The sequence below is a fragment of the Taudactylus pleione genome, unplaced genomic scaffold, assembly GCF_031769625.1.
Source record: "Taudactylus pleione unplaced genomic scaffold, aTauple2 ptg000201l, whole genome shotgun sequence".
In the NCBI taxonomy this organism is placed as follows: domain Eukaryota; kingdom Metazoa; phylum Chordata; class Amphibia; order Anura; family Myobatrachidae; genus Taudactylus; species Taudactylus pleione.
In genome coordinates, this window is record NW_028284603.1 from 63,077,501 (window position 1) to 63,094,741 (window position 17,241).

General features: G+C 46.2%; 1 protein-coding gene across 1 annotated transcript in view; it reads left to right on the forward strand.

Annotated features, from left to right (window-relative positions):
- The window catches only part of LOC148518669 (interferon-induced, double-stranded RNA-activated protein kinase-like), a 116,756-nt gene that overhangs the window by 45,612 nt on the left and 53,903 nt on the right, over window positions 1-17,241 (forward strand). The window contains exons 7-11 of the mRNA XM_088477430.1: window positions 885-1,020; window positions 1,212-1,270; window positions 6,286-6,355; window positions 7,999-8,111; window positions 16,658-16,793. Coding sequence (XP_088333556.1) covers window positions 885-1,020; window positions 1,212-1,270; window positions 6,286-6,355; window positions 7,999-8,111; window positions 16,658-16,793 — 514 coding nt within the window. The remainder of the gene's footprint in view (window positions 1-884; window positions 1,021-1,211; window positions 1,271-6,285; window positions 6,356-7,998; window positions 8,112-16,657; window positions 16,794-17,241) is intronic.

Consider the following 17,241-nt stretch of genomic DNA (forward strand, 5'->3'; position numbering starts at 1 on the left):
CACCCAGCTTGTGATAATGCCTACACGCATCACTTATTTCAGGCTGTATCATAGAGGTGTTAAATGGGATAAGAAACAACCCCTTTTGCACAAAACCATCTTGTACAACACAGGTCATCCCTTTATGGGATGTAGTCAGGATGCCAGGGGACGGGATGCCCGCCGCCAATATCCAGACACCGGAATCCCGAACAGGACGAAGATCCCGATGCCGGCATCCCGAAGGTAAGTATCCAGCTTACATTTAATGTTAGCTAAGGGATGGGAGGGTTAGGTACCACCAAGGGAGGGTAAGGGTTAGGGGGGGGGGGTGTTAGGGTACTTACCGGTCGCAGTCAGGATTTTCAATAGTCAGTATTCCGCCGGGATATCATACCCAACCCATCTCTTATACAGCGAGTATGTACAGATACAGAAGGTTGCATTGTATACTTGCCGTTATCGCGGCGCCTACCTTCTAGTGTACCCATTCTGCCTGTCAAGCACACTATACCGTATATACATATATTCAAAGCGCTTTGTATTGTACAGTATGTCAGTGACATGTTGTACCAATCATATTGAAATAAACCACAAAGTAAGACCTGTGCTTCTATTGAGTATCTATTTCTATATGCAGCCAATAAAGCACACTTATTTGATAACCATATATATGTTAGAAGCGACGCACTAAAATAAGGGCTATATTTTCTGTAAAACTAGGTAAAGGCTCATAGGAATGTACAATTTCTGTCTTGTGTGTAACATAGGGGCATTCTGCCAAATGTGATTTAAACTTGCGTGGTTGCTATGCATAATGCAGCTGCATAGTAACAACTTTTTTTTTTTAGAACACGGGTACTATATAAAAGTTTGGTATATAGTAAATTTTTTTTTTTTTGTAGGTTTAGGTACAGCGCAAAAGTCAGAGAAAGAGAATATCCTAAATCGGGATTGAAGAAAAACAAGAAACAGGCAAAGAAGGAGGCAGCCTATTTTGCTCTAAAGGAGCTCAGAAGAGAGTATCCAGATGATATTATGGTAAAGTGTTGTTTTAATATTTTCAAAACAAGAGAATTGATCTTTGCTTCCAAATGAATTTTACATTGAAAAGGTTTCAAATGCTTTTAACCATGTATCCAATGCTACTGAGCCGCTTACACAATTAGTTAAATTACGTTTTGTACTTCTGTTATAATCATAATAAATAACCTTTGTATCTACAACTACAGGAGTTGCCAGAAGTTTTCGTAGATGAGTCTGGATCTGAATGTTCTTCGCTGTCTGGAAGGTAATTATTTATTGGTTATTATTAATTGGTTTAAAGAAGTAACAAAGTAGATCCCTCCAAAAGTAAAGGGTTTTCTACCTTTTTAAATGACTTTAGTGTAAGGCAACACAAGACTGGTCTCTGGATATAGGTTGTACAATGCAGAGAGCACAGAATATATGTGTCACTTCCAAGTACTGCAGCAGGAAACCGTTCTAACCAGGGCCGCCATCTGAAATTGCGGGGCCCTGGACAAATAAATAGGGCAGTGCCCCCTACCTCCTCGTCTACCTTCCAAAGGCCTGTCTGATACCAATGTGGCATTGAGCTCTTGAACCTAGAGCAGTCCCATGCAGTGATACTCCCTCCATGTACTAATGTACCCCAGATCAGCGGCGTCACCCAGTGTGGTGTAGGACTTATTTTGCGCGCCTTCGGAGCTCTGATACCCCCTCTGATGGTGTCACCCGGTACGGCCCGCACCCCCTTAGTGAAGCCAGTGCCAGTGGCGTAAGTTCATCCCAGGTGCCCGGAGGCAAGTTATCATTTAGTGCCCCCCTATCCCCTATATTTACAGCCCTAAGTGGGGTGAATATATTGTGGGTGATGGAGGAGGTGCCCCTTCAGTGCTGGCGCCCGGCGGCAGGCGCCTCCATTGTCTCCCATACTTCTGCCCCTGGCCAGTGCCCCAGATGCACCTCAGACTTCCCTCAGATCTCTGTATCTCTTTAGACGTCCAACATGCCCCTCAGACCTCTGACAGGCCATCAGCCCTGCCCACATGATATACAGTCAGGTCCATAAATATTGGGACATTGACAGAATTTTCATATTTTGGCCTCTATTCATCACCACAATGGCTTTGAAATGAAACAAACAAGATGTGCTTTAACTGCAGACTTCAGATTTAATTTGAGGGTAATTACATCCAAGTCAGGTGAACGGTGTAGGAATTACAACGGTTTCTATATGTGCCTCCCACTTTTTAAGGGGCCAAAAGTAATGGGACTATCAACTCAAAAGCTATTTCATGGACAGGTGTGGGCTATTCCCTCGTTATTTCATTATCAATTAAGCAGGTAAAAGGTCTGGAGTTGATTCTAGGTGTGACATTTGCATTTGGAATCAGTTGCTGTCGACTCTCAATATGAGATCCAAAGAGCTGTCACTATCAGTGAAGCAAGCCATCATTAGGCTGAAAAATCAAAACAAACTCATCAGAGAGATAGCAAAAACATTAGGTGTGGCCAAATCAACTGTTTGGAACATTCTTAAAAAGAAAGAACGCATCGGAGAGCTCAGCAACACCAAAAGACCCGGAAGACCACGGAAAACAACTGTGGTGGATGACAGAAGAATTATTTCCCTGGTGAAGAAAAACCCCTTCACAACAGTTGGCCAAATCAAGAACACTCTCCAGGAGGTAGGTGTATATGTGTCAAAGTCAATAATCAAGAGAAGACTTCACAAGAGTGAATATGGAGGGTTCACCACAAGATGTAAACCATTGGTGAGCCACAAAAACAGGAAGACCAGATTAGAGTTTGCCAAATAACATCTAAAATAGCCATTACAGTTCTGGAACAACATCCTATGGACAGATGAGACAAAGATCAACTTGTACCAGAGTGATGGGAAGAGAAGAGTATGGAGAAGGAAAGGAACTGCTCATGATCCAAAACATACCACCTCATCAGTGAAGCCTGGTGGTGGTAGTGTCATGGCGTGGGCATGTATGGCTGCCAATGGAACTGGTTCCCTTGTATTTATTGATGATGTGACTGCTGACAAAAGCAGCAGAATTAATTCTGAAGTGTTTTGGGCAATATTATATGCTCATATTCAGTCAAATGATTCAGGACTCATTGGACGGCGCTTCACAGTGCAGATGGACAATGACCCGAAGCAGACTGCAAAAGCAACCAAAGAGTTTTTTAAGGCTAGGAAAAAAAGTGGAATGTTATGCAATGGCCAAGTCAATCCCCTGACCTGAATCCGATTGAGCATGCATTTCACTTGATGAAGGGAAAATGCCCCAAGAACAAGCAGGAACTGAAGACATTTGCAGTAGAGGCCTGGCAGAGCATCGCCAGGGATTAAACCCAGCGTCTGGTGATGTCTATGCGTTCCAGACTTCAGGCTGTAATTGCCTGCAAAGGTTTTGCAACAAAGTATTAAAAAGTGAAAGTTAGATTTAGGATTGTTTAGTTTGTCCCATTACTTTTGGTCCCTTAAAAAGTGGGAGGCACATGTAGAAACCGTTGTAATTCCTACACCGTTCACCTGATTTGGATGTAATTACCCTCAAATTAAATATGAAAGTCTGCAGTTAGAGCACATCTTGTTTGTTTCATTTCAAAGCCACTGTGGTGGTGAATAGAGGCCCAAATATGATAATTCTGTCAATGTCCCAATATTTATGGACCTGACTGTATGTGTGTTTGTTTAGATAAATAGATCAATTTTGAAACCTTTAAAGACTAAAAAGGAGAAAAAGCCCTAGTGATTTAGTAACAGAAAATTGTACTTACCACCTGCCATCCTTAGGTTCAATTATGTGGCTCTTCTAAGCACCAGCCACTAGCCAAGGAGTGAGGGGCAGAGGCACACATGGGGAGGAGGCAGAGGCAAATGGGTAAGGGGACAGAGGCACAGGTATGGGGTGGGGCAGAGACATAGATATATGGAGGTTGAAAAGGCAGGAATGGTAACTAGGACAGTGGGACAAGACTGTATGGAAGAAGAGCAGAGGCACCTCTGTGCACTGGAGCTTGCTGTCTCGCATTTCCATCTTTTTTGCTCCCTAGAGCGGTGCCCAGAGCTCCTACCTTCATACATACTTGCCGACTCTATGTAGGTCCCTTCTGGGAGAGTTTAGGAGGGGCACAACCCACTCCAATGGGGAGAAACATGGAGCCTCATTTTTTCGGCATTGTGGCCCTGCCCCAGTTGTTCAAAGCCACAATTTGCAGCATTTTACAGCGGTGGCAGGGTAAGGATGACGTGATTCAATGTGAATCCTGTCATCCATCCTCCCAGCCACCCACTTCAGTCGGGAAGTGGGCAGAACCGAGAGACTGTCCAGTTCTGTCAGGAGGCCAAGAGTGCTCCTTCAAATTCTGGACTCTCTGAGCTATGCACCACAGAGCTTTTCTCATTCATTGCAATAACCCATTCATTTCTTTTTTTGTGTAATCAATATATATTAGCAATCGCCAATATACAGAATAAGTACAGACACACAGTGGGCCTAATTCAGACCCGGACGCTAAGCCGCGATCTCTCGCTAGGGGCGATTGTCGCCTGTCTGCGCATGCATATGCATCGCAGTGCACATGCGCAAGCCAGTCACTGTAATCGGGAATCGTGCGCTTGTAGCACAAAGACTGAGCGCTACTTGAGTATCAGATAGTGCCGTTTGTGGGTGGTAAAAGGGGAAGGTGCTTGTGAACGGTGGAGTGGTGGTGCGAACGCAGGCGTGTCTGGGCGTCAAAATGGCGTTTAAAGGGCGTGCATAATTAGCATAGAGGCGTCATTGTACCTGTCACCTGGTTGTATTTCAGTCAGCGCTGATCGCAGTGCTGGTGGCGGGGTAGGGTCTACCTCAAGGACTGTGTGCAGCTCCGATGGCTCTCGATGTTACCGATTAATCACACACTTCCTGGAGATGACGTGTGTTAAAGGAAAGTGGTCATCTTTATACACCAGCGTAGGCTCACTGCCGTTGCTCTATAAGACATAGAGGGCGTCCTTACGCCACACAGTGTGATTGCGGAATTTGCATACCCAGCCCCTTTTGGCAGCGAGCGATCGTGGCTTAGCATCCGGGTCTGAATCACACTCCAGGAGGTAGGTGTATATGTGTCAAAGTCAACAATCAAGAGAAGACTTCACAAGAGTGAATATTGAGGGTTCACCACAAGATGTAAACCATTGGTGAGCCACAAAAACAGGAAGACCAGATTAGAGTTGCCAAACAACATCTAAAAGAGCCATTACAGTTCTGGAACAACATCCTATGGACAGATGAGACAAAGATCAACTTGTACCAGAGTGATGGGAAGAGAAGAGTATGGAGAAGGAAAGGAACTGCTCATGATCCAAAACATACCACCTCATCAGTGAAGCCTGGTGGTGGTAGTGTCATGGCATGGGCATGTATGGTTGCCAATGGAACTGGTTCCCTTGTATTGATGATGTGACTGCTGACAAAAGCAGCAGAATGAATTCTGAAGTGTTTCGGGCAATATTATATGCTCATATTCAGTCAAATGCTTCAGAACTCATTGGACGGCGCTTCACAGTGCAGATGGACAATGACCCGAAGCATACTGCAAAAGCAACCAAAGAGTTTTTTAAGGCTAAAAAGTGGAATGTTATGCAATGGCCAAGTCAATCCCCTGACCTGAATCCGATTGAGCATGCATTTCACTTGATGAAGACAAAACTGAAGGGAAAATGCCCCAAGAACAAGCAGGAACTGAAGACATTTGCAGAAGAGGCCTGACAGAGCATCACCACGGATAAAACCCAGCGTCTGGTGATGTCTATGCGTTCCAGACTTCAGGCTGTAATTGCCTGCAAAGGATTTGCAACAAAGTATTAAAAAGTGAAAGTTAGATTTAGGATTGTTTAGTTTGTCCCATTACTTTTGGCCCCTTAAAAAGTGGGAGGCACATATAGAAACCGTTGTAATTCCTACACCGTTCACCTGATTTGGATGTAATTACCCTCAAATTAAATCTGAAGTCTGCAGTTAGAGCACATCTTGTTTGTTTCATTTCAAAGCCACTGTGGTGGTGAATAGAGGCCAAAATATGAAAATTCTGTCAATGTCCCAATATTTATGCACCTGACTGTATATATATATATATATTCCTGACATATTACACATGTTCTATTTTAGTCAGCTGACAATTAACTTAGACGCTTTCATCCTATTGGACTCACATTTGTAATCGTAGGATTTCCCATTATCAACACAGAAGTATCTTGAATGCCTTGTAATGCTATTCATATAAATTAATGTCTTTTAGTGCTAGCTCCATCAGTTTTGACAGGGCGAGTGAAAGTGGACTTGCCAATTCAGCATCTGCTGATTCTGAGGTATTTAAATAAACCTTTTTTCCATAATTACTTAAGGGGAAAAAAAGTCTAATAATAAACTTGTGATATAATTCAGTCTTAAACAACATTTTTATTCTCATATGTACTCGACATGATTACATAGGGAGAATGCAATGTCCACAGAAAAACCGCATGCTACATTTTGTTGTATTGAGTGTTCTCCTATGATTGATCGCACACATTTAGAGAGATCATCACCGCAGAGATAAATATTTGAGGATTGATATAAAGGGGCATATGCATTAATAATATGACAATTCCCCCATTAAGTTTAATTGTTTTATTCCTGCAGATAGCGTTATTAAGCAATGGATTTAGTTTCGGATTAAAATTCTCTTGCCAGGACACAGTGCCCGACCTGACGAAGAGATAAAAAGTAAACGTGCCTACACACTAGACGACTCGCACACAATGCAATGTTGTCAACAATTTCCCTTGAACTCCCCGGCTACTTCCTGGCACTCCCGTACATACGATATTGTTCTTAAACTGTGCAATCTGACCAACGACCTATCGGGTGTCCTTAATGTTTTACAGTGCGCCGTTAACAAGATTAGCAGATCTTACTACACGTAGGTAATATCTGAGGATATGACAAATGACCCGCAGGACCACGCATCATTATCATTCGTTGACACTACACAATCTGTCGTTCCGATGCATTGGAATGGCCATATCGAACAAAAAATCATCCAGTGTGTAGGCACCTTAAAGCTTTAACTTACACTATCACTTTACTTCCAGGTTTACTTACTGTGTATGCAAGACCGGCAGGCCCCGACCATGCAAGCTTGTATACCAGAAAGAAATCCTAAGGTTCGTTCTCTGTAAATAAATGTGAATATGTAGCATGCAGGCTGCAACGTCTAACACCATCTAAAGATGGCATTACCTATAAGGGGCAAGCTTCATACATTTGGCATTTTTGCATTATCCATAGAACGCTATGAGGACATAACTGCCAAACATCACTGCCAAATTTTCCCCCCAGAGTGCTGTGCGGATGGCATTCTAGAGCGCATGTGCTGGATTACAAAGTTAAAATTCTGTGCAAAGAGGAGAACTGAAGTTCCCATCTGAGCACTATTGCTGATCTCTGCAATCGGAGTGTAAACAATTGGAACCAGCTAACACTGGGACACCTTCTGGGTATTTTATTCACTAATATTTTTAAATATGTCTGTTTTAAAAAATGTTTTGTTTATTAATTTAATGTAAAAAAAATTAAATTGCAGTGCACTTTACATTTGTACTTATTATCAACTATTATTATTATTATTCTTTGTATTATTATTATTATTCTTTGTATTATTATTATTATTATTATTAGCAAATTTAGACTTTGAATTCTGCCACATATCCAACTCATTTCGCAAATTATTTTTGTGTCATTCTAGCTTTAATATTATTTTCTTCTCCCTTTTTAACATGTAGATCTCATTGGAACAAGCCTACAGTATATTTGAAATATGAAGTAGCTATCCTTGTATTAGCCATACAGATATTTGTGTCTTCTAGTTGACACAGAGAAAGGGGAACAGAAGGTGTCTTGCTGCATGCATGCAGCACACTGTTGGTTAAAGGTGAAGGTTGAATCTATTTTACATTTTCTGTCTTTTCAGGTAGGACAGAGTCTAGTAGACTATATATCCTTACTCAATCGTTTTTGCCAGAAGCAGAGCTGGATCTGGAACTTTTTGGACGTTCAACATACTGGAGCATCTCATATTTCTCAGTAAGTTAAGGCACTGATGATTGAAACTGGGAACTCCCTAAGAAGTAAAGTATGTATATATCATACTTGCCAACTTTTGAAAACTAGTTTCAGGGAGATTATATTTGTTAGTAGAATGCGCTGCGCGGTGCGCCATTGAGGGGATGTGTCATGCTCTGCCCCACATGCATATCTAGCTCCGCCTATGGGCATATATATTTCCACTCAGGGGTGTGTCCTGTATTGGTAGGTAAAAACTGTAGTAGTAAGAGCAGCTGGGCAGGGTAGAGGGGTAAGGAGGGGCAGTAGAATGTTGGTAGCTGATCATAGTAGTATTGTGGTGTAATAATTGAACATGGGCACCAGCAAGGTGATAATTCTAGTGCCAGCAATCACTCTTGCATGGTGAGGTGATCCCTGCATTGGTGGGGAGGGGGGCAGAGGAGGTGCTGGAGGGAACTGGCAGCTGACCTCAGTATAGTTGGATTTAATAGGTGTAACATGGCACAAGCAGGATAATAATCACAGCTGCCAGCACTGCCTCCTGCTGGGTGAGGTGATCCTGGCATGGGGGGGTTGCATATAGGATGCTTCCTCTCAGTGTTATTGGGGGTGTAACAGTGTGACATGGGCACCAAAACTGTAATAATTACAGCTGCCATCAATGCCTGCTGCTCTGCAGGGTGAGGTGGTCCCTAGCATTGGGGGGGAAGAGAGGCAGTCACACACATATACATACAGTCACACACTTCCACACACACATACTGTCACACACACACTTATACACAGTGTCCCCCCTCCCTTTTAGTACCTTACACAGTGCACACTTTCTGCAGTGCTCCTCTCCCTCATACTGCTTGCATCCTGCTGCACACACAGTGCCATGTAGACCCGCCCCCTGCCGTGTAGCCACGCCCCTCCTGCTCTGACTTCTCCCTCTTCCTTTCACTTTTACATTGTTGAAAGATTCTAAGTTGAATAATCAAAAGTTGGTGGGGCCTGATAGAGGGGGCCCTGGAACACTTACCCCCTTTGCTCTGCCCTCCCCCCCTCCCACTCAATCCGTCTGTTATAGCTGCAGTACTGCTCTCCTGTCCTGCTCCCCATCCCTCCCCCGCCCGGTTATCTCTCTGCCAGCCTGCAGCGCAGCTCCCATCACAGGTCACACACCACCTGAGCACTACTACTATTACTTACTTCTTTAGGCAGGTGGGAGAAGATGTAACAGCTGCTGTCCCCGCTGTATCAAGAGAGAATTGACGTCTCTCCCTGCACTGACAGTCACACAGGCGGCTCTGCTTGCTGGAGGAGGCGGCCAACGTTACCCACAACCCTGTGGTGCAACTGCATTTCCAGGCAGGCATACTGCTAGCGCGAAGGGGAAATAGTCATGTGACTCATGTCCTGTCCCTGTCACATCCGGACCTGCGCATGCGCAGTCTGGGTTTCACACGGAGCTGTGGGGAATGCGGGGGATTCATTAGTTTTGCGGGGCAGCGGGAGGCTCCCGCAAGATGCGGGAGGGTTGGCAAGTATGATATATATATATATATGTGTGTGATTATATAAAGTCAAAAATCCACTGCACTCGCCACCCCCAGATTTGGGGTGCAGATCTGCACTCGCCATTCCCAGGAGTGGGGTGCAAGTGGCTTGTGACCACATTGCTTAAATAAATAAAATCAGAAAACTCAGCACTCGCCATGTTTAAACACTCACAATAATGTCTAAATAAATAATGGGATTTTGGTTCATGGATTGATCAATGCATTTAAGCCTGCAGCCCACATCACGGGACCCCACTTATTTTTTATATATATATATATATATATATATATATATATATATTTTTTTTTTCCAGGCAGTTATTATTAATTCACACTGCTTGGCTGCTCCTTGTACAAATTTTGTGTAGTCCCCTCCCTGCAGCTGCCAATGTATATTAATTGATTTCTCTATTGCGTTCTGGACCAGTCCATTGTGACTTAACCCTCATCAAGAGACATTCCGCCTATTTAGTTTTTGGCCTTAATCTTGTTGCGTTTGTGATTGGGTGTTACCTCTGTCCAGCCTTTATCCGTGGCATTAGCTCTCAGCTCTTTTTGTTTGACCAGTATATATATTTCTACTTCAGGGTCCATAGGGTATCCACAGGATACCTTGGGGTATAGGCGATGGCGGCAGACATCGGGCACCTCAGAGTTAAAGTTTTCAGCCTCCCAGGATGCACTGGGGTCCCTCTCCTATACCCCGCCCCCGAGTCAAGGCATCTCAGTTTTCGTAGGTGCCCAGCTCGGAGTCGGATCACCATATTCAGAGGGGGGCTGTTAGCCCCTGGAATTTTATTTCCAGGCAGCTTTTGCTGCACAAGATGTGCTGTACAGCATAGACAGTCAGCTCAGACATTCAAGGGGGACAGGTAAGCGGCGGGGTCCCGCGCATGGGTTCCCTGTGGACAGGCTGCGCGTGGAGTCCCAGGGGTTAATAGCATGCCAGCGTCCCAGGGGTTAATAGCATGCCAGGGGAGCGTGCCTTCCCTGTTTCACAGCCGGCGCCTCCCCCGCTGCACAGTGCCTTTCCACAGCGGTCTGGCAGCCTGTGCCAGTACTCCTCCCCCGGGCCCGCCTCCTCTCAGCTCCTTGGCGGCCATTTTCTAGAAAGTGTGCAAACGCTGCTGGAGTTTGATACAGGTGGCATCGCGGTCCGGGTCCCCCCGCATACCTCTCCTCCGATAAGGTCAGAGTGTGCAGCGCTGTTTCCTACCAGGCTCTGGTCTGTGTAGTTGATCACAGTGCTTGTAGTGCAGTTTATTTATTTCTGCATTGTATGTGACTATATGCTAGCGCTGTCTGACTGTACTTTCACTTCTGACTGTCAGCCACTTTACTGTCCCTGTTCTTCCTCTACTAAAGCCCTTGCGGTGCAGTGTTGCAGGGTGTTCATTGCCTCACAGTAAACAGTTTTTCTGTGTGGGGAGTCACATATGCTCCGTTTACAGTCATCATGTCTGGGAGTGAATGGGAATACCCTCTTCAGCTAATATGTACCACATGTAATGTACTGTTAGCGGAGGGAGATGTTAAATAAACACTGAGGGTTTATAACGGGCATGTTATCTCATATCATGCCCGATTTCTGTCACAGCACCTGTACAGGAACCGCCCTGGGCTTGTTTTGCTAAGGCACTTACAACCCTTGTGGGCCAGTTGGTGACGCCCCCTTTGTTTCCCCAGATGGGGTTATCACAGCAGGCGGTGGTCTTATCACCCATGCAGGGGTTCCCCAGGCAGTTGATGTTACCTCAGGGTCTCCCGGTTACGCTTCCTCAGGTCTCGCAGGAGCCTGTGTGGGTGAATTCATTGTCCACTACGGTACAGCACTTGACGGACGTTTTACAGGGGGAGTTACAATTGCGGCCTTCTAAGTGGCCTTCAGTGTCTCAGATGGCTCAGTATGATGATGATGACATGACGTCTGATGACGGTGAAATTATTGACTTCTCAGACCAAGAGCCCGTTCGTGCAAAGGAGGCGGAGTCTAAGTCTAAAGTCTATATACCTGGCCTTATACGGGCAGTCCGTACGGCCTTTATTATTGAGGATGAGGATCACCCCGTGGTTAAATCCAAATACGCCGCCTTTAAGGAAGTTAAGGGCGATGCCACTGTATTTCCTCTATCTGGTCAGTTAGTGAGTCATTTAGAGGAGGCGTGGAAAAAGCGGTTCCAGCCTCAAAAACGCTTGGCTTTTGCATAACCATTTGTGGATAATTATTTTTCCAAATGGGAAACCTCTCCACAGGTGGATTCTCATGTCACAAGCCTAGTGAGGAGTGCTACATTGCCCATGCCCTCCATGTCCTCCTTTAAAAGATGTTACGGATCGCAAGCTGGAAATATGTTTAAAATCCATTTATTCCCTTGCTGAAGGTGCTTCCAGACCGGCTATGGCCGTATGCTGGGTGGCCAGGGCCATGGACCTCTGGGCAGATAGTTTGGAGGTGTCTCTGGATACTGACTCCTCAGCTGAGCAAGTGGAGTTAGTTGGCAGTCTCAGAGACTCAGCCACATACATTAACGAGGCAGCCTCGGATATAGGTCTCATCACTTCCAGAATCTCCTCGGCAGCAGTAGCGGCTGGAAAGCAGATGAAGATTCCAAGAAGGGATTTAAATGCTTGCCTTTAATGGACAGGTCCTGTTTGGTCCTGATCTGGACAAGATTGTGGCCACGCTGGCAGCAGCTAAACTTGCGTGTTTGCCATCGGCTACAGTCCCTTCAGGGTCTGGTACTTCGTCCTTTCGGCCTTATAGGGCCCAGGGTAAGTCCAAGATACAGTCCTTTCCAAGACAGTCATGAAACAGGAAATCTGCCAAGCCAAAGAAGCAGGCTTGGAGTACAAGACGTCCTACTCCCAAGTCGGACGATAAGCCTTCAGCCTGACAGGATGAGCCTCCCCTTGTGGGACCCCAGAGTGGGAGGCCGCCTGCTTCAGTTCGCCCAGTGCTGGTACGAAGGACACTTGGGAACAAGAGGTGTTCTCTCGGGGGTATGCCCTCTCCTTCCAGTGAAGGCCTCCCAGCCGGTTTTTCACAACAGGCCTTCCGTCAGATCAGGACAAGGCCCTGGAACTCCAGAAAGTGTTGCATTCTATGCTCCAGAGGGGCACGGGATACTATTCCAATCTCTTTCTGGTACAGAAACCCAATGGGTCTTACCGGCCCATCCTCAACCTCAAATCCCTCAACAAGTCCTTGAGGGTCCCTCAGTTCAGGATGGAGACCCTGCATTCCATTAATCTGCCAATGGAGCCTGGGGATTTCATGGTGTCGTTCGACATTCAGGACGCCTATCTGCATGTCCCTATTATCTTAGCGCACCAGCAATTCCTCAGGTTTGCAGTGCTCGACCAACATTTCCAGTTCCAGGCACTGCCCTTCGTCTGGCCACAGTGCCTCGGGTCTTTACCAAAGTCATGGCGGATGCAGGGGGTCCGATTGTTGCCTTATCTTTACGACCTTCTGTTGATAGCAGGGTCTCCAGAGATCCTCCAGCGCCATCTGCAACTGACAATATCTGTGTTGCAGAATCACGACTGGCTGATAAACTGGAAGAAGTCCACCCTGGTTCCCTTGCAGAGGATGCTCCATCTCAGAGCCCTGGTGCACTCTCAACAACAGAGGATCTTTGTGACGGAGGAAAAGATCTCTGCATTACAGGCAAAGGTACGCAATTGCCTCCAGAGCTGCCGAGTATCTGTTCACTCAGCGATGAGGTTACTGGGCTCCATGGTGTCAGTGTTCGACATGGTGGAATATGCCCAGTTTCACTCCAGGCCTCTGCAGAAATTGATCCTCTCCAGATGGAAAGGGTTGCCCCATCGGATAAAGACATGGACCATGGTGCTTTCTCCGGATGTACGTCTGTCTCTGGCCTGGTGGCTACAGTCAACTCACCTGAACAGGGGACACCCCTTTTGGGTGGCGAACTGGGTCCTTCTGACAACGGATGCCAGTCTCCGAGGCTGGGTAGCAGTGACGGGTCCACACTTGTTCCAGGGCAGGTGGACACTGGCAGAATCTGTGCTTCCAATAAACATCTTGGAACTTCGGGCAGTATTCAGAGCTCTTCAGTAAGCAAGACATGTTCTCCACAGAAAACCCGTGCAGGTACAGTCGGACAACGCCACCACGGTGGCTTACATAAACCGCCTAGGAGGAACACCATAAACCGCCAAGGAGGAACAGGCGGCACTGACAGAGGTGTCCCGCATTCTGGCTTGGGCGGAGGACAACCAACCTGCCATCTCGGCAGTGTTCATACAGGGAGTCCTCAACTGGGAAGCAGACTTTCTCAGCCGTCAAGATGTGCATCCAGGGGAATGGTCTCTTCACCAGGAGGTGTTTCAACTACTAGTGAACAAGTGGGGTCCTCCGGAAATAGACCTCATGGCCTCCCGACACAACAACAAGCTGCCTGTGTACTGGTCAAGAACAAGAGACGTGGAGGCTCTTCTGGTAGACGCTCTGTCGGTCCGGTGGACCTTCAGGTTTGCGTACCTCTTCCCTCAGTTCTCCCTTCTTCCTCAAGTCATTCGAAACTTCAAGCAAGAAGGAGGCACGCTCCTGTTGATAGCTCCAGCGTGGCCCAGACGTCACTGGTACTCAGATCTTCAGAGTCTCTCCATAGACTCTCCGATGCTGTTGCCTCAATGTCCGGACCTGTTGTCTCAGGGTCCTTGCCTTTACCTGGACCTGAGTCGTCTGTCTTTGACGGCGTGGCTGTTGAGACAGCCCTCTTATGGTCCAGGGGTTTTCCAGCTCTGTAGTTAACACCATGCTCAGTGCTCGGAAGCCTGTGTCTGCAAGAATTTACCACAGAGTGTGCCATACGTTCTTTGAATGGTGTTGTCCTAGAGGCTATGATCCTCAGGTGTTCAGGATATCCAGGGTTTTGGCTTTCCTACAGGCGGGCTTAGATCACGGTCTTCGCCTTGCTTCCCTGAAGGTGCAAGTTTCTGCCCTGTCAGTGTGGTTTCAGCGTAGGATTGCTACTCTTCCTGATGTCCGCACCTTTCTGCAAGGTGTCCTACGTATTCAGCCTCCCTTTGTTCCACCATTTGGCTGTGGTCCTGAGGGCTCTCCAAGGACTACAATTTGAACCACTGGGCTCAATGGATTTAAAATGGCTTACAGCTAAGACTGTGTTTCTTCTGGCCATTGCTTCGGCCAGAAGGGTGTCAGAATTGGGGGCTCTCTCATGTCGCCCTCCCTTTCAGATTTTTCATAGAGATAGGGCGGTGCTTCGCACTTGCCCTGGTTTCCTACCTAAGGTGGTATCTAGTTTCCACATTAGTGAGGAAATTATAGTGCCGGCCTTTAATTCCCCAGACCTCTCGGCTGGTGAGGCCTCCTTGGATGTGGTACGTGCTCTCAGGATTTATGTTGACCGTACCAATTCTTTTCGGAAGTCGGACTCTTTGTTTGTCCTCTATGGTTTCCGTAAGAAGGGTTGGCCTGCCACTAAGCAAACTTTGGCAGGATGGATTCGCATAGCTATATCTGAGGCTTACACTCAGGAGGGCCTTTCTGTAGCATCCTCTGTTAGGGCTCATTCTACTCGGTCTGTGGGTCCTTCGTGGGCAGCTCGACGTGGTGCCTCTGCTGTTCATCTTTGCAAGGCAGCCACGTGGTCTTCTGTCCATACCTTTGTAAGGTATTATGCATTCGATACCTTCGCCTCTCAGGATGCTTCCTTCGGGCGGCGGATTCTCCTTTCAGCACAGGAGCGTCCCCACCCTTAAAAGATACTGCTTTGGGACATCCCCAAGGTATCCTGTGGATACCCTATGGACCCTGAAGTAGAAAATCTGAAATATGGTACGAACTTACCCTTGTTAACTCTATTTCTAGGAAGTCCATAGGGTTCCACAGGACTCCTGCCCTGTCGCACCTGTACCGCAGATGGGCTTTGATCTGGTCACCGTTTTTTTCCGTCTCCTTCTGGTGAGAATGTGATTCTTGTGTGTTCCAGATCTTTCTTCTCTCTCTTTCTTCTCCTCCTCCGGCCTATGGCTTGTTACGTAACTGATTTGCCTTGGCTCAGGGGCGGGGTATAGGAGAGGGACCCCAGTGCATCCTGGGAGGCTGAAAACTTTAACTCTGAGGTGCCCGATGTCTGCCGCCATCGCCTATACCCCAAGGTATCCTGCGGAACCCTATGGACTCCGTAGAAATAGAGATTACAAGGGTAAGTTCTTACCATATCTCTTATTTTTGGTTGGTGTCACACTTGTGTCATTGTGGATGATGGTAAAATGCAGCAGGTATCTGCTGCTAACTCATATATCTAAAGTCTATGGGATGTCCTCTTACCTGGCACACTAGTGCTCTACAAAGCCGCTAACACTTATGAATGCTACATGTAATGTGTGCACCTAGCAAATTAAAATAACCAAAACAAAACTTATTTTTCACACAAGCTGCAAAAGCTACTGAAATATAAAGGCAGCAGGAATTTTTTGTTTGGCTGATTAATAATTCACAAATACATTTATAGCAACGCTTCTAAAATGTTTCCATATGTAAGCAGCAGAAATAAATTGCCATTAAACTCTGACTAACCTTATACTTCTGACCAATTTGTTTATTACAATGAGAGTTATTTCCTGGCATTTCTCCAAGTTGCAAAAATGTACATCTGTATTCTTGCCCAAGCTGTCGTGTCCCAGTGGCCTTTGTCTGCCCTGCCCCTATGATCTGACTCGTTCCTGTGAACCTACTGCCTCATCTTGTATTGGTGACCTCCAGCCTGCCTCATTTCATTCCTGCCTCCTGCATTCTCTCTCCCCTACTCCTGTCACCTACACATACCTTGTTCAGTTTCAATCTCCCTACTGCTCTGCTCCTTACCCTCTTGTCCATTCTTTCTATCCCTGATTTTACATTCAAATTCTGTATATTGCTACCACTTTGGCCAGATGCATGGTGCAATTATGCACATACTTAAAACATGGGTAAAAGGATGTGCATGTCTAAATTGTTTTTCTCGCAACACCCCAACTTTGCAGGTTTGTTTGCAGAGTGAGCATCGGTGACCGACTTTTTCCAGAGAGTAGACAAAGAAACACAAAAAAAGAGGCAAAAAAGCAGGCTGCATACCTGGCACTAAGAGCGCTCCGAGAAGAGTTTCCAGGCAACATCCCCGTAAGGTTTTTGTTTACGTGTTATATGATAAATGCCTTGGTGGTGCCAGGTGGCCAATTGTTTTTTACAGTAAAGTGTGAATTGAATATTTGTGTGTCTGTCCATTTGGAAATGCTGGACAGGGCCATTTTGCTTGTACAAGTGACTTTGCACAACACCTCTTGCTTTGTCCCGGACCTTCAACAGCTAAGCGAGTTAGAGACTCATGGCCTGATTCTGAGCCGCACGCAATGCCGGTGTTCGCGGAGTTCAGAAATTTTTACTACTGTGCGCGAGCAAAAACCCTAAAACTTCGTCCCACGCATGCATTACACTGTGTACGCAGAGAGGCGCAGTTGCGATTGAGACGCGCAGGCATAAGAAATGTGCAGGTCATTCCCGGGCGGTGACTGGGAGGTGGCTATTCAGATGCACAGAGATGGTCTGTCTTATGGGCGTGTTATGGGAG